Source organism: Myodes glareolus, chromosome 19 (genome assembly GCF_982192425.1).
Source record: "Myodes glareolus chromosome 19, mMyoGla1.1, whole genome shotgun sequence".
Taxonomy (NCBI): Eukaryota; Metazoa; Chordata; class Mammalia; order Rodentia; family Cricetidae; genus Myodes; species Myodes glareolus.
Window position 1 is genome coordinate 65,467,962 of NC_142044.1, and position 24,984 is coordinate 65,492,945.

At 49.2% G+C, this 24,984-nt stretch overlaps 2 protein-coding genes and 1 long non-coding RNA gene across 3 annotated transcripts; 2 read left to right on the forward strand and 1 right to left on the reverse strand.

Annotated features, from left to right (window-relative positions):
* The first annotated feature begins 4,006 nt into the window (after window positions 1-4,006).
* Window positions 4,007-8,881, forward strand: Igfbp6 (insulin like growth factor binding protein 6). The gene is made up of 4 exons (XM_048449618.3): window positions 4,007-4,619; window positions 7,497-7,636; window positions 7,759-7,881; window positions 8,554-8,881. Exons 1-4 carry the CDS (start codon window positions 4,136-4,138, stop codon window positions 8,674-8,676), a joined length of 870 nt encoding a protein of 289 aa, XP_048305575.3. The 5' UTR covers window positions 4,007-4,135; the 3' UTR covers window positions 8,677-8,881.
* Window positions 5,419-9,139, reverse strand: LOC146890996 (uncharacterized). Its single transcript, XR_014997926.2, has 3 exons — window positions 9,031-9,139; window positions 7,942-8,012; window positions 5,419-5,828 (listed from the first exon to the last, which is right to left on the reverse strand). It is a non-coding gene; the product is annotated as an uncharacterized LOC146890996 (long non-coding RNA).
* Window positions 8,947-20,566, forward strand: Soat2 (sterol O-acyltransferase 2). The gene is made up of 16 exons (XM_048449613.3): window positions 8,947-9,088; window positions 9,174-10,059; window positions 10,487-10,542; window positions 11,765-11,901; window positions 12,044-12,103; window positions 12,359-12,466; window positions 14,398-14,674; window positions 15,290-15,356; window positions 15,794-15,878; window positions 16,237-16,282; window positions 16,395-16,524; window positions 17,871-17,968; window positions 18,324-18,422; window positions 19,302-19,437; window positions 19,867-20,012; window positions 20,191-20,566. The coding sequence occupies exons 2-16, from the start codon at window positions 9,984-9,986 to the stop codon at window positions 20,239-20,241; spliced, it is 1,572 nt and encodes a 523-aa protein (XP_048305570.3). The 5' UTR covers window positions 8,947-9,088; window positions 9,174-9,983; the 3' UTR covers window positions 20,242-20,566.
* Window positions 20,567-24,984: the final 4,418 nt, after the last annotated feature.

Below are 24,984 nucleotides of genomic sequence, written 5' to 3' on the forward strand. Positions count from 1 at the left end.
GTGTTTCCATAAAAAAGAGCATCCTGCCTGACAGCTTCCAGTCTCACGTTTCCTGCACTCCTGCAGTGTGCTTGTGTCAGAAATGTAGAGCACAGAGTCATTTGTCTCTTTTTACATTCTATCCAGAATATCCTGACTTTCCAGACAGATGATTTTTCAGTCCTGGGCTCAAACCCAGGGTCTCATACATGTTTGGCGAGTGCTTTTCTACAAAGCTGCATCCCCAGCACCAAGAGCTGAGTTTTTCAGCTGTTTATCATTGTTGATGGTATAGCTGATGTCCTGCATCTCCACAAGCTAAAAGAAATGATTGCAAATGCCTATGTCCTAAAGAAGTGATAAATGTTTGAAGTGATAACTTTAACCAATTAACACAGTGTGTACATGTAATAAATCTCACATGGTACTCCATTAATATGTGTAGCATATTTTTTTTTAATATTTATTTATTTATTATGTATACAATATTCTGTCTGTGTGTATGTCTGCAGGCCAGAAGAGGGCACCAGGACCTCATTACAGATGGTTGTGAACCACCATGTGGTTGCCGGGAATTGAACTCAGGACCTTTGGAAGAGCAGGCAATGCTCTTAACCACTGAGCCATCTCTCCAGCCCCCTATGTGTAGCATATTAATCAATTAAATCAATTAGTTTGTTTTTAAGTATGCAACGGATCAACAAATGGCAACACTAAATTCCTTGGGAGCACAAATCTCCATTGTGTCCACATCTTTCAGTTATAGTCATGTAAGCAGGTGTTTTGTAGATTTATTTAATAATTTCATCTAAAAAAAATAACTACATCTGTTTTTATTCATTTAACTACACAAAGCAATTTACAGATCCCCACATGCTACTTTTTGTTCACTGATCACTCCCAACTCCCCGAGCATGACTCTGCTCCATTCTCAGCTCTCCTCTCTCTGGTGTCCTCAAGGCACTGGGAATCCAGAACACGTAAGTAGACACATATACACACATGCACTTCCCTGCTCCTCCACCTTTCTGCCCTCTCCCTTGGATTCTTGGCCTGTGCTCCCTACCATCCCTCCCAGCCCTTGTGGAGATGATCTTTTTATACAGTGTGACGATGTGTATCTCTTTCCTCACCTGCCTAAGGCTCCTTCTCATCAGTTTAATAAAGAGCCGAATGGCCAATAGCTAGGCAGGGGAGGATAAATGGGACTTCCAGGAAGAGACAGGAACTCGAATCTGAGGCACAGAGATTCACCAGCCAGATGTGGAGGAAGTCATACAGTTGTGAAGAGAGAGACAACGAGCCATGTGGCAAAACTCAGATAAATATAAACAAGTTAATTTAAGTTTTAAGAGCTAGCTGGGAATAAGCCTAAGCTAAGTTCAAGCTTTCATAATTAATAAAAACTCTGCACATCATTATTCAAGAGCCAATGACATATTAAAAAGGCCTGTTCTGCCTGCATGGTGGCGCATGCCTTTAATCCCAGCACTCGGGAGGCAGAGGCAGACAGATCTCTGTGAGTTTGAGGCCAACCTGGTCTACAAGAGCTAGTTCTAGGAAAGGCTCCAAAACTACAGAGAAACATGTTCTCTGGAGAAAAAAAGAAAAGAAAAGAAAAGAAAAGAAAAACCAATTCTGCCTCCCTTAACTTCTCTTTATCTCAATTCAAACACAAGATGAGAAGCCGACAGAGCTGGCTGGCTGAACTGGCGTTCCCAGAGCCACCCTCAGGGTTAAGATGCTGAGTGAGAATGAGCTCTGTGGTGAGGAGATGCATGTGGAGCACCCCCAGGGCTTTTGAGAAGAGCCCATTACTTAACCAGGACAGCATGTCAGCAGGACAGATGTGGGGAACAGGCTGGACGTCAGCTACGGCTATCCCAACAGGCCTGCTCCAGTCAGAACTATGTTCTCTCCCTGAACTTCTGAGGCTTCCTAGCCCAGCTATGCAGCCTTCTTGTCAAACTTAAAGCTGAAAACAGTTCAGGCAGTCCTTTCCCTCTACCCCGTGTTATCCAAAGGACGTCAGAGCCTGAGGATGCATGGGCGTGTGAGATTGGCACTTCAGTAATGAGAAATGTGTGGTGTGTGACAGGAGTCCCTACCAAGTGTATGGACAAACCTACGTCATAGGCCAAGGCTAATTATCTAGGTCAGCCCTGGTACCAGCTTCTCTGCAAAGATTCTCATGCAGACTCCACACCGTGTTCTCTATGTGTCTTCTCTGGGTGCTAAGGCAGATAGCATCCCAAAAGGAGAACTAGCAGAATTCAAGGACTTCCATCTTCAGGGAGACTTGTACCCAGGCAGGAAGGGGCCTGCATCTCTGGACACACACACTGGAAGGATGAAGAGAGGGGACGTTCCTGCTGAGATAAGTGAGTTCCTGCATTGTGCAGCGGTGCAGAGAGGGACCAAGAAAGCCCTGGGAGCAAAGAACCACAGGGAGGGAAATTGGGGAGGGACAGGACACAGTGGTGGGTGCTAGGCATTAGTGGAATGCGAGGTCCTTCAAAAGACTCACTGAGACCCCAGGAAGGAGCCATCGTCCTCCCTCCCAGCCTTCCATAGACTTTTTTTTTTTTTTTTGATTTTTTGAGACAGGGTTTCTCTGTAGTTTTTGGTGCCTGTCCTGGAACTAACTCTTGTAGACCAGGCTGGCCTCGAACTCACAGAGATCCGCCTGCCTCTGCCTCCCGAGTGCTGGGATTAAAGGCGTGCGCCACCACCGCCCGGCCCCCATAGACTTTTTCATCACATTCAGAAGCAGGAAACATGAGTCCATTAAGAGAGGCCCTAGCCAGAAGCATTTGCAGTGGAAGAAGTAAATAAATAACAGGGATAAAAGTTTGGATAGGAACCACACTCTCTACTCTCGGGGTCAGAACACAGAAATCAGGCTCCAGGACCTTGGTGGAAGACAGCTGTCACTTTTTCCTGTCGGTTCAATCTGTATCCGTATCTCATGGCAACGGGAAATCATCAATTTCCAAAAAAACGCTGCTAGTCTTAAAATCTCAGAGTAGCCAGGGGTGGTTCTTTTTATTTTGTATTTGCTTAAAAAGCTCAGGAAGTCCTTGCTAATGTTCTTGCTTGGGGGCCCAACATTTAAACTTAGTCACTGTCCAGAGCCCTTGTTTTAGGAAAGAATGAGATTGTTGTTGCATAACTCAGAACTGTGTTGGTGTGTGTGTGTGTCTGTGTGTACGTGTGTGTGCATGTGTGAGTGTGTGTGCGCGCGAGTGTGTGTGTGTGAATGGAGCAATCCCTCTTCTTCCTTGAGACTTTCCGGGAGTACTGGGGACTGGCTCACCCATACCTAGGGTGGAACTATGCCCAGGGATGAATAGGCACTGCCTGTGGATGGGCCCACTGGTGACGGCCAGGCAAATGAGCATAGAGGGACTGACTGAATTCTCAGGTCAGTCCCTACCCCACTCTGTGGGCACGGAACCCACCAGAGAAAGGAGAAAGCTTAAGGAAAGGAGAGTAACAGAGGGACAAGCTAACCTGGAGGACAGAGAGGGGGTGACTGGTCTGTGGCCAGACGACTGTCCCTAAACACATCTAGACTATGGTCCGCTGCTTTCACCCACACCCTCCAGGAGTTCAGTGTCCCCTTTCCTGCCACTGCATTCCTCATAACCCTTTCCTCATTTCCCTGTTGCTCCTCAGCCTTTTTATCTTCCCAAAACACTAGGGGTGGAGTCTCTGGGTTTTTTTTTTTTTTTTTTTTCCACAGACACAGGCCAGGAGACTTTGTTCCTTTCTCCCTGGGTCTGCTTCTTGACCTTGGTAGGAGCTTCTGCCCAGAGGCCAATTAGGTCTCTTCTAGCGTCTATCCCCCCCACCATGATTCCTTTTCGGTTCACATTTAGCTCTCCGCCTTCCATTCTGGAGGGGTTTCTATCGGTCCTTCATCTTCCTGTGCAAACAGGCATGCTAACTGGATTTCAGGGTTCACTGTCCTTCTCTTCACTCCTCCCTATCCCACAGCCCCTTCAGCCAGATGAACAGCTCCCAAATTCCGGGCGAGATTCCCAGGAACAAAGCAAGAAAAAAAAAATCAGAACAATTTGGGAAGTAAACAGCAGCTGAGGGGAAAGCCGGATGGACCCAGGTGGGTGGCCCTCCAGTCCACCCAGTTTAGGGAATGAGACCCTGCCCTCTTTCCCTCCCGCTTCACCTGGCTTCCAAGGGCGGGGTTTTTAAGGGCCGCTTCTTAAAGCAGCGGAGCAACGGCCCCCGCAGCAGCCACATTACACTCTGGCAGGAGTGCACTGGGCAAAAAACGCTGACCATGACTCGGGACAGGCTGCCGCTTCTACCGCTGCTGTTGTTGCTAACCCTGTTACTCGCTGCGGGCTCAGGGTCCGCCTTAACGCGGTGTCTCGGCTGCGGGCCGGGGGTGCAGACCAACTGTCGCGGGGGCTGCGTGGAGGAGGAAGACGCAGGGTCGCATGCAGAGGGCTGTGCAGAAGCCGGGGGTTGCCTCCGGAGAGAAGGGCAATCGTGCGGGGTCTACATCCCTAAGTGCGCCCCAGGACTGCAGTGCCAACCGCGAGAAAACGAAGAGACACCTTTGCGGGCCCTGCTGATGGGCCAGGGCCGCTGTCAACGCTCCAGGGGGCCGTCGGGTGAGTTCAAGTCCCACTCCACCTTCCACCCGCCCACTTGGGACAGACGTTAGTCTCTCCTGGCAGGAATCTGGATCGATGCAGGTGGGCAACTTCAAACCTGTGGGACCGGTCCACTGATTACTCCCAGGCCTTGAGTGGACCATGAAGCGGAAAGATCAGGGAACAACTATTAGGCTGCGTGTGGCAAGGGACACCTGAGAATGAGGGAGACAACCCGACTCCCCATTCTCCCTTTCCCCTATTTCTTTTCTCCTGAGGGAAAGGAGCATTTGTAGGAGGAGGCTGGAGAGTTTCGGTTTTAGTTATCTTTTGTTCCCCGCAGGCTCATCTCCACCACTCTAGTGGCCCACGCTGGAGACAGGACCTAGATTCCATATGGAGGAGGAGGAAAGGGAACCTCAGATTCCAGTTCCACACACTGGCAAATGTCTCCTGACCCTCGTTCAGTGCCAGTGTAGGAAGTACCTGATTCCTGATGTCTAGAAGAAAAGATACTGAGTAGTATCAGGCTAGACTGGGGAGAGTGGACAGACCCTGGAGGGCCTGGAGAGAGCCAAAGAGGTGGGAAAGAAGAAATCTGCCAAATCAGCCTTATTATTTAAACCTGGTCAGAACTGAATGCCCTCTCTGCCCCACCCTACCCCAGGGATGAGCCCAAGAGACTGAGCCATTGGGCGGGTGGGACCAGAGTGAGTCAGCACTCGAAAGATGGGGGTGAGGAGGCAACTGAAAGCTGGAAGGTAGGAAGAGTCTTTGGGTTTTCCATAGAAAGGGATGATAAATGAATTCAGATCACTGGGATTGCATGCGTGTAATTCGGGCACCTAGGAGGTGGAGGCAGGAAAGTCAATTCAGCATCGTCTTTGGCTACATGGTATCAGGCAGCCTAAACTACATGGGACCCTATCTCAATGTGGACACATTCTCTTCTCTTCTCTTCTCTTCTCTTCTCTTCTCTTCTCTTCTCTCTCTCTCTCTCTCTCTCTCTCTCTCACACACACACACACACACACACACACTCACACTCACATATGTGTGGGTGTTGGAGTTCCATTCTTTAGTGTCAGAGCCCAGGCTTCTAGGGCTCCTCTCAGAAGGTGTGTTTCAGTTGAAAAAGGCAATCTGAAGCATCACCACAGTTTGGCACTAAATGCACAAACAAGGTCTGAGGAAGACATGGTTCCCAGGGAATGATGGCTGAGAAGACTGCAGAGGGAGTGGAGAAAAGAAAAAGTATGAGAGTTTATCTTTGGTACGCTGTCGTTTTTCCCCAGCCTTTTCCTAGCCCTGACTTACTTCTGTCACCCCTTCCCAGTCCTAAGCTCTCCCGAGAGCACCCAGAAACTCTCTAGGACCAGATGCAACCTGAAGTTGGGAAGCCTCTTATTTCCTGCCCCTTTGCCATCTTCAATGCATCCTGGTTAGGGATTGAATCCAGATGCTCTTTTACCTAGAGGTGAAAAGGTCCTCAAAGTAACTATATCTCAGCCTGGGAGGGTGGGCTGAGTCACTGGAGGGGTCACAACAGGGACACACACACACACACACACACACACACACACACACACATATGTCTTCTCTCCATCTCCCTGGCTTGGTGTGCCCTCTTCTGGCCTGCAGTGGAATAAGCAAGTCTTTTCACAGAAAGCCTAAATGGAAATAACCAACAGTGCTTGTGTTAGCTCTGAGCTTTTGCTTTCCAAAATGCTCTCCCTTATAAGACTTAAAATGGCTCTGGAGGGCCAGGCGGTGGTAGCCTATGCCTTTAATCCAAGCACTCAGGAGGCAGAGACTGGTGGATCTCTGTGAGTTCAAGGCCAGCCTGGACTACAGAGCTAGTTCCAGGACAGCCAAGCAAGCCTACACAGAGAATCCCTGTGGGGCCTGGGGCGGGGGGGGGGGGGAGCAGTTGCCTCTGGGAAATATTATCTGTAGGATTTTATTTTTATTTTGCATGTGTGGGTGTTCTGCCTGCATCTGTTTCTGTGTATCACATGGGCCCCAAAAGTGGGGTGACACCATGAGGATGCTGGGAATCGGACTCTGGTCCTCTGGAAGAGCAGCCAGTGCTCTTAACTGCTGAACAGTCTCTTCAGCCCCTGTTGAGTAGACCAGACTGGCCTTGATCTTGTGGCAATCCTCTTGCCTAAGCCTCCCAAGGGCTGGGATTATAGGTATACACACCATGCTCTAGTAGTAATATGATGTTGAGCTCTTTGGACTTTTGGAGGGCCGGCCACCCAGCTCCCAAATGAATCACACGTGGAGGCTTATTCTTAGTTGTAATCATATGGCCTTAGTTTGGCTTGTTTCTTGCCAGCTTTCCTTAAAGTTATATTATTCCCGTCTACTTTTTGTCTCTGGGCTTTTCCCTTTCTCTTACTTCCTTAAATCTTATTCTTCCTCTGTGGACTGCTGTGTAGCTGGGTGGCTGGCCCTGATGTCCTCCTCCTTCTCGGGCTTCTACTTCTCCAGAACCCCTTCTCCCAGTTTTCCCCTTCTATCCATTCTCTCTGCCTACCAGCCCCGCCTATCCTTTCTCCTGCCTCGCTATTGGCTGCTCAGGTCTTTACTAGAACATCAGATGTTCTAGACAGGCAAAGTATCACAGCTTCACAGAATTAAACAAATGCAGCATTAAAAAAAGTAACTCCTTAAAATAACTTCCACAACACCATACCCACAGTATAACTATTTGTTAGAGGAAGAAAGAGCAGCCAGGATAAGACTAGGAGAAAAGCTGGCTACTTTTAGTTCATAAAGCCAACAGCTGCTCTCACATTAACCAGCAGAGATGGACCAAGGCTACTGCAGAGCTAGTCTTTGGCCTTGACCGACTTCTAATTTTTTCTCCCATTCTTCCTGTGGCCACAGAGGAGACTATAAAGGAGAGGAAACCCCATGGAGGTGCTTCCCGCCAACGTGACACAATCCACAGAGACCGGCAGAAGAATCCAGGGACCTCCACCACCCCTATAAGGCCCAATCCAGGGGTTGTTCAAGACACTGAGATGGTGCGTGTAGGGTTGGTAGGGAGGCAGAAGGCTGGAGATTTCCACTGGACTTAAGGAAGTCTGGACCAGGCAGGTTCTTGGAATTCTGAGCACAGTCCCCACCCACCCCTGTTCCTCTCCAGGGTCCTTGCCGCAGACACTTGGATTCCATACTGCAGAACCTCCAGACTGAGGTCTTCCGAGGGGGGTCACACGGGCTCTATGTGCCAAATTGTGACCTCAGAGGCTTCTACAGAAAGCAGCAGGTAAAGAGACCTTCTCTCCTCTGTGCGAGGTCCCTGGCAGGAAGTGAAAAGGGTACTTACCAAGTGGCAAACAAAGATACAGAAAGGATGCTTTGGTGTGCTGATACATGATGAAAGGTTAGGAGCAGTTCCTGTTTCAAAAACAGACAACAAACCAGGACATCCACATAAGCTATTTTCCCTGCCTTTTGGGATCTTCCAACTTGAAGACCCACATAGACATGAAAAGAGTCAGGAAGCTTGTAACTTCAAGGCCTGCCTGGCCTACAAACTTACTGAGCCTCTGTCTCAAAATAAATAGTAAAATTAAAAGAAGTATGATTTGAAAGAAAAACAAAAAACCTCAAAGGTCAACTATTTCAGTAGAAGACCTAAAGTAGCCTCTAGACAGAGGCCTTGCCATGGCTGCCAAGCGAGCGCCCTGGGAACCCTCTGGAGGCATATGAGCTGTTGAAGTCCAGGCCGCACTTTCTGACTCAGCCCTCTCGGCTGAGAACACCCATTTCTAACCCAAAAGTGATGCAGGTGCAGCTGATTTGGGAGCGACATTTTGAAAACTATTGTTCTGGCCTAGCAGGATGGTCCCTAGCTACTTGGTAAAGTTCTTAACTCTGAGATGTTTCCCCTGCTGGAAACCTTGGACCTCACCCTGGTCTGTGCTTCTCTCCCCAGTGCCGTTCCTCTCAGGGGAATCGCCGTGGTCCCTGCTGGTGTGTGGATCCAATGGGCCGGCCCTTGCCAGGGTCTCCAGATGGCCACGGAGGCTCTCAGTGCTCTGCCAGGGGCAGTGGCTAAAGCAGGGTGGGAGCCTCCAGGACACTGGCAAGAGCACAGGGCTGTCCTCTGAGTGTGGAGTGATGAGTAACCCAGGGCTTTGTGCCCCAAGACCAGCCTTCAGGCCCTGTCCCATTGTTCCCCTCACCCCTGGCCTTGACACATCTAGCTAGGAAAAAATGCTGACTTGGGGCACTAATAAAGCTGTGTTGGGGTCTCTGGTTTATGTCTGTGTGTCCATCCCTTACAGTTCTCGAGACCCAGGCTCTCTGTCTACCATTACTCATAGACCCGTCAGTCCTTCCATCCTCCTAGCAATGCAGCAGACTGCCACTGACGTGAGCCTCACACCCTCTAGCCTCAGCAGATACCCACCTGGGTTCCCGCGTGGGGACTGGCTGAGATCACCGCCTGCTGTAGCATCTGGCTACTGGTGAGGTTATGGTGACTACAACTTTGTTTCTATTGCTGATCTTTGGACTGATGGAGAAGAAAGATTAATGGTTAATCCCCAGCAGGAATTTGCCAAAAGGGAAGTCTCAAAGTGCTTACCTGCCCTCCGTTCTACCGGTGTTCAGGTTCCGCGTGGTTTACCCAGATTATTTGTGCTGGCGGTCACCTGATGAGGTAGGGACTTTTTTGTCCCTTTTGTTTTCCCCCAGAAGCTTAAAACGTTTGACCCTTGGGCCACTTTCCTGCAGTTCCATAGGCAGGGGACAGCAAAGGGAAGCATTGCAACCCCTGGCACTATTCAGTTGTGAGTAAGTGTGAGTCTGACCTTTCTGCTTACATGGTAACCCAAGGTGTAGAGAAGAACTGACATTCAGGGGCTTTGAAGGACCTCAACATCACACATCACAAACAGCCCTCAACAAAGCATCACTGCACACACATACGTACAGACCCCATCAAGTGCCCTCAGAGAGCTGAATACGAGGTACAGGAAGATGTTTCTGGCCCCTCCCTGACCTTCAGCCTCCCTAAAGAGGGCCAGGAGGCGCCCTGCTAAGTGATAAGCACCAGGAGGCAAAGTCCCCCTCCCAGCCTTCGGCACAGGTTCACTCCTAAAAGTGAGATAGCAAGCATGAAGCTGGCCATTGTGGTTGAGGGTAGAGAGGCTGAGACACGCAACAAAGAGAGCAGAGCCAGGACCTGAGAGGCCCTGAGTACAGCTAGATAACCTCTCTGACCCCCGCCCTCTAGAAAGGACTTTAGTCTCTGGAGCTGTCAGGTCTCCGAGTGGATAAGAGCTCAACCTCTGAGGTAGGTTGAGAAGGAAAGGAAAAAGACAGGCAGCCGCTGCCCGCTGCCCATTACAGACTGCCACCATGGAGTCAACGAGGTCCCAGCTGCGGAGAAGAGAAGGGCTGGGAGAAGAGCAGGAGAAGGGAGTCTGTGGAGAAGGTGAGCCCCCCGGCCCGCCCCCACCGACGTGAGGTGAGAAGTCCTGCTTAGCAGACTGAAGCTGTGCCGCTGGAAACTCCCTTGCTGCCTGGGAAACGAGAGGTGTCTGCGCTATTCCCCACCACTCGGACTGGCATGGAGGAAAGAGATGTTCAGAGCGTGGCCTTTCCTTCTTTGAGGGTGAATGGAGCACTTCCCTGTTTGCTGCGGCCCTGTTTCCAGCCACTGCACCAGGCTCTTTCTTACCAATGGCCTCGTTCACTGCACACATCACTCCCTCTTCTAGTGACTCCACTCACGGCTCTAAATATTGCCTGGGAACAGAGAGGCTAGTGAGCACACAGAAAGCATTTTCCAGAACAAGGTCAGCTCTGACTAGAGCCCTAACTCTGCCCTCTTGGGTGCCCTTTTTGGTTCTTCCTCCTAGGAGACGTTAAGACGCACAGAGCCCCAGACTTGGTGCAATGGACCCGACACGTGGAGGTGAGGATCACAGAGGCTAGGTCTGGACCAGGGTTGTAGTAGTGTGTATCACACTGGTAGTGTGTACCACATAACCCCATGACGGCATACGCTGCAATCCCAGCGCTCGGGAGGCAGAGGCAGGAGGACCTCTGTGACTTAGAGGTCAAGACCACCCTAGTCTACAGATCAAGTTCAAGAGTTCGAGGGCAGTCAGGGCTACACAGAGAAACCTTGTCTCAAAAAAAAAAAAAAGTGTTTTCAAGCTCACAGTTAGAATTAAGATTAACTGGAGGGCAGTGTTGAAGCCTAAATCACCAGTTACTGCTTAGCTTTTATTTTTCATTAGTCTTTAGCAATAATCAGAGATAAGACCTCACTTTTAAAATTAGTGGTGGTGGTGGTGGTGGTGGTGGTGGTGGTGTGTGTGAAATCTTCAGAACTCAGTTCTCTCCACTGTGGGTTTGGGAGTCAAAAGGTTTGCACTATAAATGCTTTTATCTTCCGGCCATCTCACCAGCCCGTTTCTGTATAAATATTTTAAAGCCTCAGTTAAATTGGTAACACTGTTCAGACAATGCCAACCTGGATCCTGCCTCCCCCAATTTAAAAATAGGTTTACATCTTGTAAATTAAAAAGAATCAGGCTAGCAAGGCAGTGGCAGTGCCTGTGTTTAACCCCAGCACTCAGGAGGCACAGCAGGCAGAACTCTGAGTTCAAGGCCAGCCTGGTCTACAGAATGGGTTCTAGGACAGCCAGGCCTACACAGAGAAACCCTGGCTCGAATAGAGAGAGAGAGAGGTAGTTGGGCTAAGATGGAGTTGTTTAAAGCATAGGTCTTTGGGCAAGGAGCAGGGTTGGGCTGGTGAGGTCTTCCTGCTAGCATGGCTACAGTTCAGAGGTTCGAGTGAGGTTAGAGGCGCCAGCCCCAACTCGGCTTCCCTCCCGCTGAGGAAATTCTTTTTCTTCTCAAACTGTACTAAAACTTATCATCCTCCTGCCTCAGCCTCCAAGTAGCTGGATTTCAGGCGTATGCTACCACATTCAGTCTCTGCTGAGGTTCTTTGTCTTCATGGCTGCCCTGAGAAGACAGAGAGATGTTGGGGAAGCTCTGGGGCCATTCTTACCTCTTCCTATTCCTAGCACTGAACACTGCATGGCCCAGAGAGCTCAGAAATGCACAGTAAGGAAGGAATGGCTGCCGGGAGGGACGGTGAGTCCTAGCCCGGCTTTGTCCTGCAGGCTGTGAAGACCCAGTTTCTGGAGCAGGCACAGGCACAGCTGGCAGAGCTGCTGGACCGGGCCATGTGGGAGGCTGTGCAAGCGTACCCACAGGAAGACAGACCTCCTCCCTCTACTGCCCCAGATACTACACGCAAGTGAGTCTGAGGGTCCCACCTTGGCAGCCTTGGTGTGACCTCTGCTCTTCTGATTACCCGGTCTTCAGAGCCCTGGCCTCCCACACGGCACTGCCCTCCACCCACGCCCTTTGGGGTCTAGTTCTGAACACTGTCTCAATAGGACCCGGGAGTTACCCCATGTGAGACGGAAGGTTTTCATCACCCGAAAGTCACTGCTCGAGTAAGTTGTGGGGAGGACAAAGGATAAGAGAAGGGTTGGCTGGGGGTCCCACAGATGTCACGGTTCTCATACGGGGGCTTCCGTGTTCTGCTGGGAGGGTCTGGAGAGGGCTCTGCCCTGGTGTTAGCAAGGCGGAGATGTCCCAGTCACAGGCCTGCCTCCGCTGGAGCTCTGGATTCGGGCCCCACGCTCCTGAGCTCCTCCGCAGGCTGCTGAAGAACGTTCCACCCTGACCCTCGGGCTCCTTCCTTCCAGTGAGCTGATGGAGGTGCAGCATTTCCGAACCATCTACCACATGTTCATCGCGGGTTTATGTGTCTTGATCATCAGTACCCTGGCCATCGACTTCATTGATGAGGGAAGGTAGGCCACACACACACACACACACACACACACACACACACACACACACACGGTGACCCTCAATTCAGGTAACTTCCATTGACTTTCGATCAAGTACAAGCCCTGGTCCAGATGGGTGAGGGTGAAGCCATCCCCACCTTTGCAGCACCTCCATCTCTTGGAGAGGACTGTCAAGTGCAGACCTTAGAGGAAGACCCTCCCTGGGAGGCCTGCATTTTGGTGCTGCCGACCTGTCCCAGGGACAGGCTTGTAAGCAGGAAAGAATGGAGGACCTTGATTCAGCTGCAGCCCTTTAAGCATTAGGAGGTTGAGGCAGAGGGATCTCTATGAGTTCAAGGCTAGCTTGGTATACGTAGAAAGTTCCAGGCCAGACAAGAGCTATATAATAAGAGGTCATCCTAAACAAACAAACAAAATAAAAAGAAAAAGAATAAGAGCATTATTAAAGGGATTACAGCTCAGTAAAACGTCAAGCCAGGCTGAAGGTAGTTTATTTTTTGTTTTTGTTTGAGACAGAGATGTCTCAAACAAAAACTCACTCTGTAGACCAGGCTGGCCTCAGATTCACAGAGATCCACCCGCCTCTGCCTCCTGAGCACTGGGTTTTTCTTTCTTTTTTTTTTTTAATGGATATAGCTTCCATTTATTGTGACGTACTCTGTAAAGCTATAATTTTTAATTAATTTATTTTTTTATTTGTTTGTTTATAAAAATTTCCACTTCCTCCCCTCCTCCCTGGGTTTTTCTTTTTAATAGTTCGAGTTTGCCGTCGAGTGTTTCCAGTGCATTCATATGTTCAAAGGACATAGGTCAGAAGAGAGTGTACATTGGATCCCCTGGAACTGGAGCTACAGATGGTTGTGAACCACCCTGTGGGTGCTGGGAATTGAATCTGGAAGAGCAGTCAGTGCTCTTAACCACTGAGCCCTCTCTCCAGTCCTAAACATTCTTTTAAAAAGCTGTTTGGTTGTTGTTTGTTTTGCTTTATTTTTGAGACAAGGTCTTCCTATGTCCTAGCTAGGATGTTTCTATCCTCTTGCTTCTGCCTCTGAAGTAACTGAGAAGCCAAGCAAGTGCCAATACACTCCTCCCAGGCGAAACCCTGAGCATGGAGGAACCGAATTAAAAATAATAAAAAAATAGAGTCAAAGCTCATCTCAACTGTTCAAAGCCTCATGTTTGCCATACTGAGCCACTGACCTAGGGCTCCAAAGATCACTTAGATCAAGCCTATCCCAAGACTGTGTCTCTGAGGCAACAGTCGGCACTGGGAGTCCCCACAACACCAGAGCAAACTTGAACACTTTCAGAACACAGCCTATCAAGGGTCTAGCCCAACTCTGCATGAATTGGACATTGGTGACTCCTACAGCAAGAAGATTAGACATTCAAGGTCATCCTCAGCTGCTTAAGTGAGTCAGCCTGGGATACCAGTCTAGAAAAAAAAGCAAAAATAAACCTGTACTAGGTTTGTTCTTTTGAGCCACCAACCAGCTCTCAAATCATGACATAGAAACTCACTATTAGCTTAGACACATTTCTAACTAGCTCTTCTAACTTAAATTAACCTGTTTGTCTGCCTTTTTACCTTCCTAACTCCTGTATATCTTACTTTCTGTGCTCGATGTCTGCTGCCTGGCATCTGCCTGGCTTCTTGCCCCATCCACTCCTTCTCTCTCGTCTTTCTTCTCTCTGGCCTAAATTTCTCCTCCTATTTATTCTCTCTGCCCGCCAGCCCCGCCATACTTTCTCCTGCCTAGCTATTGGCCTTTCGGCCTTTTATTAGGCAAGCAAGGTAAAACAGCAACACTTTTTGACATAATTAAATGCAACAGAAACAAATGCAACATATCTTTGCCCAGTTAAAATAATATTCCACAACACAAACCCCTCAGTTTGCCCAGGTTACTGTCTTCCTTCCTCTCTCCTAGGCTGATGCTGGAGTTTGACCTACTCATCTTCAGCTTTGGACAGCTGCCCTTGGCACTGATGACGTGGGTGCCCATGTTCCTGTCCACTCTGCTAGTGCCCTACCAGACCCTGCGGCTGTGGGCCAGGCCTCTAGCTGGGAGCTCCTGGATGCTGGGGGCTGGCCTGGGCTGTGTTCTGCTGGCTGCCCACGCAGCAGTGCTCTGCGTCCTTCCAGTCCACGTGGCGGTGAAGCATCAACTTCCGCCCGCCTCAAACTGCGTGCTGGTCTTTGAGCAGGTGAAGGCATGGGGATTCCTGGACCAGGTCCAAAAAATGGGCACTGACGTAGCGTTGGGTTTGGCAAACCTGTGACTCTGAGGAAAGTCCACAAATGATGTTGCAGGTAACACTGACTCTGGAGAGAGTTGGTGGGATGGGGACCGCCCTGTCCACCTTAGCCCTGTCACAGCACTCTCTGTCTATCTAGTTAAGCTCTAAAGCCATGTGACAAAAAAACAGAAAATGTTAGCAGGGCCATGGTGGCACACACTTTTATTTTATTTTTATTTATTTTTGGTTTTTCGAGACAAGACTTCTCTGTAGCTTTGGAACCTGTCCTGGAACTAGCTCTTGTAGACCAGGCTGGCCTCGAACTCACAGATACACCTTCCTCTGCTTCCCAAGTGCTGGAATTAAAGGTGTGCCACCACTGCCCAGGTCAGCTTGGTGAGTTCCAGAATAGTCAGGGTTACACAAAGAAACCCTGTCTCAAAAAAAAAAAAAAAAAAAAAAAAAAAAAAAAGGTAAATGTGGGCTCCTGCCAGGCTGGTTTGACTTGGCTTGCATCTGAGTACAGAGAGGCTAAGTGATTTTTCTGAGAACCTTAGAGCAAATTGATCTCTTCCACTACAGGTCAGGTTCCTGATGAAAAGCTACTCCTTCCTGAGAGAGACTGTCCCTGGGATCCTTTGCGTCAGAGGTGAGGTGTACTGCTGACCCACTGTGAACTGGATCCTCTTGACTGCTTGGATGGAGTCAGAAGAAGCAAGACTCTGCCTTTGCAAGCCCCAAGCCGGCTGTCCGGCAGACACAGATCTGACCTGAGCTGGACCAAGTGGCCCTATTCATGAGCATTCTCAGGCGTCTTCTGAGAAAATCACTCGGTTTACCCAGACCTTCTGGTGCTTTGCAGTTCCCAGGCCCAATCTGAAAAGGCAGGGATGAGAGAGAGCCTTCTTAGAGGCGATCAGGGTAAAAGCAGAGGATGGACTGTGGCTGCCTAAGGAAGCTCTGGCCACTGCGGGTCTAGAAAGCCAGGCTGCAATGTGAGCGAGTCCAACCCCTTCGGGTGCACACCTTGGGTCCCTCCCCAGTCCACCCTCCCCATGCTAACACAGCCTTTTCATTCCTGCCCAGGTAAGGGTACTGGTGCCCCTAGTTTCTCCAGCTACCTCTACTTCCTCTTCTGCCCTACACTTATCTACAGAGAAACATACCCCAGGTTAGACCTTGCCGCCCCCTCCCCACATGCCTGGGCCTAGTGAGGGTGGTACCCTTCTCCACAAGCACTGGCCACTTGTTCAGAAGGAAGTAAAAAGAAAACAGGCTGCCCCTTCTGCTGCCCTGTGCCTTCCCGTGGTCCACTGTCCCTAGCCGCCAACCTGGTTCTGTCCTCCACACCCCAGGTCTGGGCAATGGAGGGAGCCTAGCATCCCCGTCCCCGGCCCCCACCCCTCTCCCACCGCAACCCCAGGGAATCCTCTCGGGTCTGGGCGATGGAGGGAGCCCGGAGAAGGCTGAGGGTCTAACAGTGGATGACATCAAAGGGTGAAAACCATGTTTTCCTATCGCTGCTGCAGGACACCCAGCATCAGGTGGAACTATGTGGCCAAGAACTTTGCTCAGGTCAGAAGATGGTGTAGAAGATGGCCAGCTCTTGACTCATGGTGGCTTAGAAGTAGGGGAGGCTGGGAAGGAGGCAGCACCCTGACAGAGCCCTGTGTCCTCCTGTGTGCAGGCCCTGGGCTGCGTGCTCTACGCCTGTTTCATCCTGTGCCGCCTCTGTGTCCCTGTCTTTGCCAACATGAGCCGGGAACCCTTCAGCACCCGTGCTCTGCTGCTCTCGGTCCTGCATGCCACGGGCCCAGGTAAGAGCTTCGTCACAGCAGAGAAAGGCCATGCCCTGCCCTGGAAGACTTGTCAGGACGGGGTCACTCTGTCTGTCTCACTCCCATTCTTATCGCCACCACCTTCACGTGGCCTGGTAGCCTAGCTCCCCACCACCTTCACGTGGCCTGGTGGCCTAGCTCCCCACCACCTTCACGTGGCCTGGTGACCTAGCTCCCACCTACTTTTCCCTTTCCCCCTTGGGCCTAGATTTGCTGCCCAGATGAAATCCCTCCTGTGAATTAATCACCATGGCTCTGCTTCAAAAGCCCTTCCTGCCTTTCTGCTTGCCTGTGTTCCTTCTCCCTCCCTTCTGTCTACACTGGGGAATGAACCTAAGGCCTCCCATATGCCGGCTTTACCACTGGTCTCCAACCTTACCCTCTTTACAAATCTTACTTTGAGCCTGGGTCTCACTAGGTTGCTCAGGTGGGACGGTTTTTAATGTGTATGGATATTGCATCTGAATGCATGTTTGTGCACCACATGTGTACCTGGTGCATACAGAGGCCAGAAGAGGATGCTGGATCCCCTGGGACTAGAGTTAAAGATGGTTGCAAGCCTCTGTGTGGATGCTGGGAATTGAACCTGGGTCCTCTGGAAAAGTAGCTAGTACTCTTAACTGCTGAGCAATCTCTCCAGCCTTTTCTCTTTTTCTTTCTTTTTAAAATGTTTATGTTGGTTTTTGAGACAACCTCTACCCAGGCTGGCCTTAAACTCTATCCTTTTGCCTTATTATCCCTAGCAGCTAGGGTTGCAGGCTTGGAATGCCTCTTCTCTACTTTGCAGCTATGGAATCGGATTTCTTCCTGGAGGCCCACAGCTAAGAGGGTCCTCTCTGGAAAGCTTCTCTCTTCCTACTCTTCCTTTTCAAAGTTTTATTTTATTGCATATACTTATTTTTATTATTTTGAGATAGGGCCTTGCTATGTGCTTAGGCTACCCTTAGCCCTTGGCTCACGCGATCCTCCTGTCTCAGCCCCAGTAGTTAGGACGCCTCACAGCCAAACTCCTTTTCCTGTCCACTCCTTGTTCTGTATCCTCTTGAGAAACCCTGGTTGTTGTGACCATTAGTTCCCATTATACCTGACCTTGATCCATACATGACTTTCAACCTTTGGGTGTCTGTCTCAATATTATGAATTTCCAAAGGCCAGGGACATTGTGAGCCTGTATTTCTGGTTTTCAGTCATAGGTAGATATCAATCACATTAGCAAATGTGTAAATTAAGGAATGCATGAATGATGAATGAATGAATGCTTGCTAAGTGCCGGGGCCCTGATGAGCCTGGGGCTGCGGGGCTGCACCTCTTGTCCTGCCCGCCAGGCATCTTCATGCTGCTCCTCATCTTCTTCGCCTTCCTGCACTGCTGGCTCAACGCCTTCGCTGAGATGCTGCGATTTGGAGACAGGATGTTCTACCGGGTGCGGCCTGGACGGGGGGCCCATTGGGGGCAGTGGTTCGGGAGGTTGACCAAGGGCCCAGGGAAGAGGGTAGCTGGGGTGGGCGTCACCTTCTCCTGCAATAAGCACCGTGGGCCTCAGGGTGTGGGGATGATGCCGCTCCTCTCAGCAGCAGGCCTGACTGCTCTTGTGTGGGTGGAGTGTCAAGGTCTTGTCTCTGAGTGGGTGGAAGAGGGAAGGGAGAGAGTGTTGCTGTCTCTGTTTGGCCAATATCCAGCCCTTTTGAGAGGATAGAGGTGGGATGGGTGTGGGGTGCAGCAGTAACTGGGACCTGAGATCTCACCTCCATTCCTCCCCAAATCCACACCCTCCCTAGGACTGGTGGAACTCTACTTCCTTCTCCAACTACTACCGTACCTGGAACGTGGTGGTCCATGACTGGCTGTACAGCTATGTGTATCAAGATGGGCTGTTGGTACGAGCTATTCACACCTCTCTGTTCTCACAGTCCCGGGGCTGTGGGTATGAGCTATTCACACCTCTCAGTTCTCACAGTCCTGGGACTGCGGGTAGGAGCTATTCATACTTCTCAGTTCTCACAGTCCCAGCAAATGGGCTTCTTTGGGTGCCCTCTCCTTTCATTCTGCCCCAGTAATATTGTTCAGATAAAAGGAGAGATATCTGGGGCTGGCTGGCCACCCTGGCCTTCCCACTGAGTTTCAGACGAACGAAACCCTGTCTCAAAAAACAAAACAAAAAACAAACAAACAACAACAACAAAACCACAAAAGGCCCCCAAGTAACAACAATTATCCTCTGGCCTGCACACTCAGGCAATGTGCACTTGTACACAAAACATGAATAAGCATGCACAAAAAATTAAGGTTGGGGCCAGGTATGGTGGCGCACGCCTTTAATCCTAGCACTCAGGAGGCTCAGGAGGCAGAGGCAAGAGGATCTCTGTGAACTCAAGGCCAGCCTGGGCTACATGTGGAGCTCCAGGACAGTTAGAACTATAAAGAGAGACCCTGTCTTAAAAAACAATCAAACAAAAACAAACAATAATATTAGTACTAATAATAAGGCTGGGGACATATCTTAATAATAGAGCACCTTCCTAGGCCTTTGTCTCCAACCCTGTCAAAATACAAAAAAAAAAACAAACAAAAACCCCAAAACCAATAAAATCACAACTTAGGATCAATAGATTAGAACTATGCCCTTCAATAAGACTAGTGTGGACCCTCTGACCCCCAAACCCCACCTTCTCTCCATTTAACTCCACTCCTTCCCGGCTTTTGGAGAGAGAGACAAGGTACCGCGAGAAATGCTCTCATTCTTTCTTGCCCACCAGCTTCTGGGCCAGCGGTCCCGTAGGGCAGCCATGCTGGGAGTGTTCCTGATGTCTGCGATTGTGCACGAGTACATCTTCTGCTTCGTCCTGGGCTTCTTCTACCCAGTCATGCTGATGCTCTTCCTTGTGTTCGGGGGTGAGCGTAACCTCTGATCCAGAGACGGGGGCAGCTGGTTGTGGGTGGGCGGAGGCCTGGCTGCTCCTGAGACCCTCAGGTCTTCTGGGGTCTGCCGGGTCTGAGTGACCCTGGGAGACAATAGGCATATCCAGAGGGACTAGGGGAAAGGTTTTGGCTACAGAAAAGCATTTGGTCAAAGGATGTGGAGGGATGGGGAAACCTTGATACGTCTGAGAAATACAGCATAAGATTCAAGAAGTGAAGGCAAACTGAGCTTCCCCCAGCCCTTTGAGATCTTCAAGAGTTTCTGCAGCTGGGTCCAAGATCTTGTCTGGGGAGCACATATTTCCTTTCTGGTACATCACTTCCTAGCCCCTAGCATGGGAGGCAAAAGGAGACAAGACACAGGGATGTGGAGCTGAAATGACAAGCCATCTCTTGGCCTAGGGCTTCTGAACTTCACCATGAATGACAGGCACACGGGTCCAGCCTGGAACGTCCTGATGTGGACCTTGCTATTTCTGGGTCAGGGCATCCAGGTCAGCCTATACTGCCAGGAGTGGTATGCTCGGCGGCACTGCCCCTTGCCCCAGGTAAGGCAACGGCCTCTCCCTTCCTCAGCTGAGAGAGCAGCCAGCAGCCAGCCCTTTTGGGCTGATTCTATAGCTGTGGTCAGAGACAGGGCATGGCTATGGGAGGGGAACTCACGTTTTAGATTCATGTGTGTCACCAGAAGTGACCTCACTCACAATCTACCTTTCTGTGTCACAGACAACATTCTGGGGGCTGGTGACACCTCGATCTTGGTCCTGCCATCCCTAGAAGTCAATGCACCACATTTAGATGACGTCAGCTCTTCTCTACCTGTCAAGCCCAGGGCCAGGGCTCCCCACCGCACTCCCCTACCCCGTTTGGAGTCAGGAACTTGCACACAAGACTTGCCAGGGGACCATGGAGGCTCTAGGTACACACCTCTCCGGGCAACTGACCACAGACGCGGTGTGGGGTGATGCAAGCACCTCTGTGGACTGGGCACAGGGTTCTCCAGATGTGAAAAGACCAGAGGGACAAAGGCCACCAAAGTCTGAGAGTGTCTGGTTCTTTCTAGTCCTCCCCATGCAACAATAAAAATCTCTCTTTTCATTCATTCTCATGGTTTGCTGGAAATCCACCTCAATGTTTTCTCGTGGGTTTTTTTGGTTTTATTTCACTTTGTTTCTAGCAGGGTCTTACTATTTAGGTCTAGAACTGCATGAAACTCACTTTGTCAACCAGGTTTGGCTGCAAACTCACACCTGTCTGTGTCCCATCACACCTGGGGAAAATGGGCGCTGTGAACAAGTGACCTCACACACAGCACAGCCTCATAAGCCTTTCGTGCACACACACATCAAGCGTACAGCTCTGCTGTTGTACACTTCCAAGAGGGCACTTTCTTTTCTTTTTTCTTTTTTTTTTTTTTTTTTTTTCGGTTTTTGAGACAGGGTTTCTCTGTAGTTTTGGAGCCTGTCCTAGATCCAGCTCTTGTAGACCAGGCTGGCTTCGGAACTCACAGAGATCCGCCTGCCTCTGCCTCCCAAGTGCTGGCATGGCATACATACACCACTACCGCCCAGCCCTCTACTTTTTTTTAAATTGTAATTTATTTTATCTTTTAAAGATTTAAAAATGTTTTTTTAAAATATTTATTATGTATACAATATTCTGTCTGTGTGTATGCCTGCAGGCCAGAAGAGGGCACCAGACCTCATTACAGATGGTTGTGAGCCACCATATGGTTGCCGGGAATTGAACTCAGGACCTTTGGAAGAGCGGGCAATGCTCTTAACCACTGAGCCATCTCTCCAGCCCCCTAAAAATGTTTTTATTATGTTTGTTTCTCTCTCTGTGTGTATGTATATGTGCGTGAGACTGCATGTAGGTGTGTGCAGGTGACTGGAGGCCTGAGGTGTCAGATCTGGAGCTGGAGTGACAGGCAGTTGTGAGCAGCCTTACGGCAGCACTGGGAACCAGACTCAGGTCCTCTTCTAGAGCAGTGCAGTCTTAGCTGCTGAGCCCCTCTCCAGTCCTGACAAGAACGAAAGCACGTGCATGGTTTTATTTTGTATTATAATCATTACTTAAAATAAATGGGAAGTCAGTAGAGCGCGCCTTTGATCGTAGCACTCTGGAGGCAGAGGCCGGCGATCTCTGCACGTTTGAGGCCCGCCTGGTCTACAGAGTGAGTTCCAGACAACTAGGGTTGTGTGAATCTGTATATTCACACAGATATGGAGGAGCACGTGTGTTCACACAGATGTGGAGGTGCGCATGTGCGTGCACACAGATGTGCGTGCACACAGATGTGGAGGTGTGCATACAGATGTGGAGTTGGTATGTGCGTGCACACAGATGCAGAGGTGAGCACGCGCGTTCACAGATGTGGAGGTGCGCATGTGTGTGCACACAGATGTGGAGTTGGGTATTTGCATGCACACAGATGTGGAGGCACACGTGTGTGCGCACAGATGTGTCCACACATGTGGAAGTGCTTAGGTTGTCTGCGATTGTGATCTGACACAGGTGCTCATGCGTGTGTATGTAAACCAGAGCCCGTTCTTTCCTACCATGTGGATTCTAGGGACTGAACTGTTACTTAAGCTCTCAAGCTTGGTCCTGGTCCCTTTCTGGTTTTGTGGGGTTTTGTCCTGACAGGTGAACATCTTTTCTGCGTGAGAGCCTGGGCGTCCTTGCTTTTCAGTTTCTCACTTGTAGTGACTTCTGTCAAGCGGATTCATCTCCCTTTGTCAATAACTGGTTCTGTCTAGAACTGGACAGTGATTTTTGGACAGTGATTTTTTTTTTCCATGACCTCGAAATCCAGGCATTTCCTGCCTACAAGTTTCTGCTTTCTTTTACCTTGTGTCCTTCCAGTCTGTAAGCTTGGGTCCTTCTCTGGGTCAGCAGGGTATTTTTTACTCTGTAATTGTTGTCTTTCCCCATCTGCTCCTTCTCTTCTGGAGTCAGAACAATTCAGTATCAGAGCTACTGGCATTTTTCTAATTATTTCCATCCTTTTGTATTTGCTGTGTGCTTCGAAATATTTTTCCACTTGTTCATCCAAGCCACTGATTTGAGTTTTCAGTGACCAGTCGGTCTTTTAACACATACACTGTTTGTCATTGTTGCTATTCAAAATAGTCATTTTATTATTTTATTTCCAGAAAAGTGATGGAGTTTGGGATCTTGGACTTGGTTTTGTTTTTGTACAAAACTTGGATATATTTAAGTCCTCCTGACTGCTTTTTTTTCAAGACAGGGTTTCTCTGTGTAGCCCTGTCTGTCCTGGAACTAGCTCTCATAGACCAGGCTGGCCTAGAACTCAGAGAAATCCACCTGCCTCTGACTCCTGAGTGCTGGGATTAAAGGCGTGTGCCACCACCACCCGGCCTTGTTTCTAATCTTAAGGTAACACAGACTTTCAAATTAAGTGTGATATCAGAAGTCAATAAACACGGGGCTGGAGAAATGGCTCAGTGGTCCTGAGGACCATTCTCAGCAACCACATGGTGCTCACAACCATCTATAGTGGGATCTGATGCCCTCTTCTGGCATAAAGGTGTACATGTATCACACATAAAATAAATAAGTTGGGGGCTGGAGAGATGGCTCAGAGGTTAAGAGCACTGATTGTTCTTCCAGAGGTCCTGAGTTCAATTTCCAGCAACCACATGGTGACTCACAACCATCTGTAATGAAATCTGATGCCCTCTTCTGGCCTGCAGGCATACATGCAGACAGAACACTGTAAACAAAATAAATAAATAAATAAATAAATTAATTAATAAACACAAAGCAATAAAGAGACACGGTGAAAACAAGGCTGTTTTTTGGAAAACAACTGCATTAATCAGAGTGTATGAAAGACACTGTCCAGCTGCAGGAGGAAACTTACAGGAACTGGCTGACAAGTACAGAAGCCAAGAATTCCGTAATACCTGACCTGTGACTTAAAAGACCAGGAAGGTCAGCGGTGTGATTCAGTCTAGCGCATAGGAACAGATGGTGTGTCTCCCAGCCTGAGGTCAGAGGCCTCTGGACCAGGAGTCAGGAGATGAAGATGCTCCAGATCAGGAAGTGTCCTCACACCCACACTGGAGTCTCCTGATTCAAATGCTAACTCTTTAGAAACCCCTCAGAAATAGTATTGTACCAGCCATTTAGACATCCCTTAGCCCAAGCAAGCTGCCACGTAAAATTAGCCACGGTAACACTAAACCTCTAATAACAATGACAGGAAAAAGAAAGAAAACAGCTTGGTCTACAAAAACTACTGTCAGGAATGAAGGTAACGAGAAACTGCAGACCCTACAAATGCTGAGAGGCGGTAAAGAAACAGGTCTATGCTGGAAAATCCCACAGCTGAGGAAGTCAGATTTCTTTTACCTTTTTATAATATTGTCTATTTTGTGTATGTGTGGGGGTGTGGATAAGTGTACATCAAAGGACACATTTTGGGAATAGGGGTCCACCCTCCACCATGTGCATTCTGGGGATTGAACATAGGTCATCAGACTCAGCAGCAAATGTCTTTGCAGCTGAGCTATATGACTGGCCTGACAAATTTATTTTTTTGAGCCAGGGTCTCGCTATTTGACCTTGGCTGGCTTAGAGCTAGCTAGCCATGTAGACCAGGCTAGCCAAGAATTCATAGAGATCCACTTCCCTCTGCCTCCTGAGTGTTGGAACTTAAAGGTGTGTGCGATGATGCCCAGTATCAATAAATTTCTTGAAAAAACAAAAACTACCAGTTAATAAAGACAAAATCATCTCAATAGCCTTTATCAATTAACTAAGTGGGATTTTTTTTCTTTTGAGAAAGGATGTCACTATGTAGCCCTGACTGAAGTGGAACTCATTATGCAGGCGAGGCTGGCCTTGAGCTCACAGAGATCCCCCTGCCTCTGCCTCCTGTGTGCTTGGTAGAAGTATGAGCCATCAAGCCTGGTTTCCAAAAAGAAAAATTATGTATATTCATGTACACATGCACACACACACATTTTAAAATTGCATTATTTATCGTGTGTGCGTGTGTACATGCATGTGTGCGTGCGTACATGTGAACATCATGCCATGGGATCCAAGTAAAGCCAGCGAACAACTTGCAGGAGTCAGTTCTCTCCTTCAGCCATGAAGTCGCTAAGACTCAAGCTCAGGTCATTGGGCTAGGCCTTTATCTAGAGCCACATCTCCACAGCCCCAGCAGCTGACTAGTTAACGGATATTATTGTAAGAAAAAGTCGAAAACAAGCTATAAATAACTGTGTGTGCAGCTTGTACTCCAGCACTCAGGCAGCAGAGGCAGAGGGACCACTGTGAGTCTGAGGCACAGTGAGTTATGGGACAGCCAGAGCTACACATAGTGAGATCCTGCCTAAAACATTTTTAAATAAATACATAATGTGTGATCTAATTTTGTTGGTAGCAGAAGATGTGCTAAAAACATACTCTAGGAATATTGTCAAATTTGGACCATCAGGATAAATCAGGCAGAAAATTCCAGTCTAGGGAGATCTGTCATCATGC

Bases quoted from the DNA above. Each gene is read 5' to 3' on its own strand.
- Soat2 (XM_048449613.3), top strand. From the start codon at position 9,984: ATGGAGTCAACGAGGTCCCAGCTGCGGAGAAGAGAAGGGCTGGGAGAA. The intron at 12,104-12,358 runs GTAAGTTGTGGG...CCTTCCTTCCAG, and splicing joins ACCCGAAAGTCACTGCTCGA to TGAGCTGATGGAGGTGCAGC. The intron at 20,013-20,190 runs GTAAGGCAACGG...TCTGTGTCACAG, and splicing joins GGCACTGCCCCTTGCCCCAG to ACAACATTCTGGGGGCTGGT.
- Igfbp6 (XM_048449618.3), top strand. From the start codon at position 4,136: ATGAGACCCTGCCCTCTTTCCCTCCCGCTTCACCTGGCTTCCAAGGGC. The intron at 4,620-7,496 runs GTGAGTTCAAGT...CTGTGGCCACAG, and splicing joins ACGCTCCAGGGGGCCGTCGG to AGGAGACTATAAAGGAGAGG. The intron at 7,637-7,758 runs GTGCGTGTAGGG...GTTCCTCTCCAG, and splicing joins TTGTTCAAGACACTGAGATG to GGTCCTTGCCGCAGACACTT.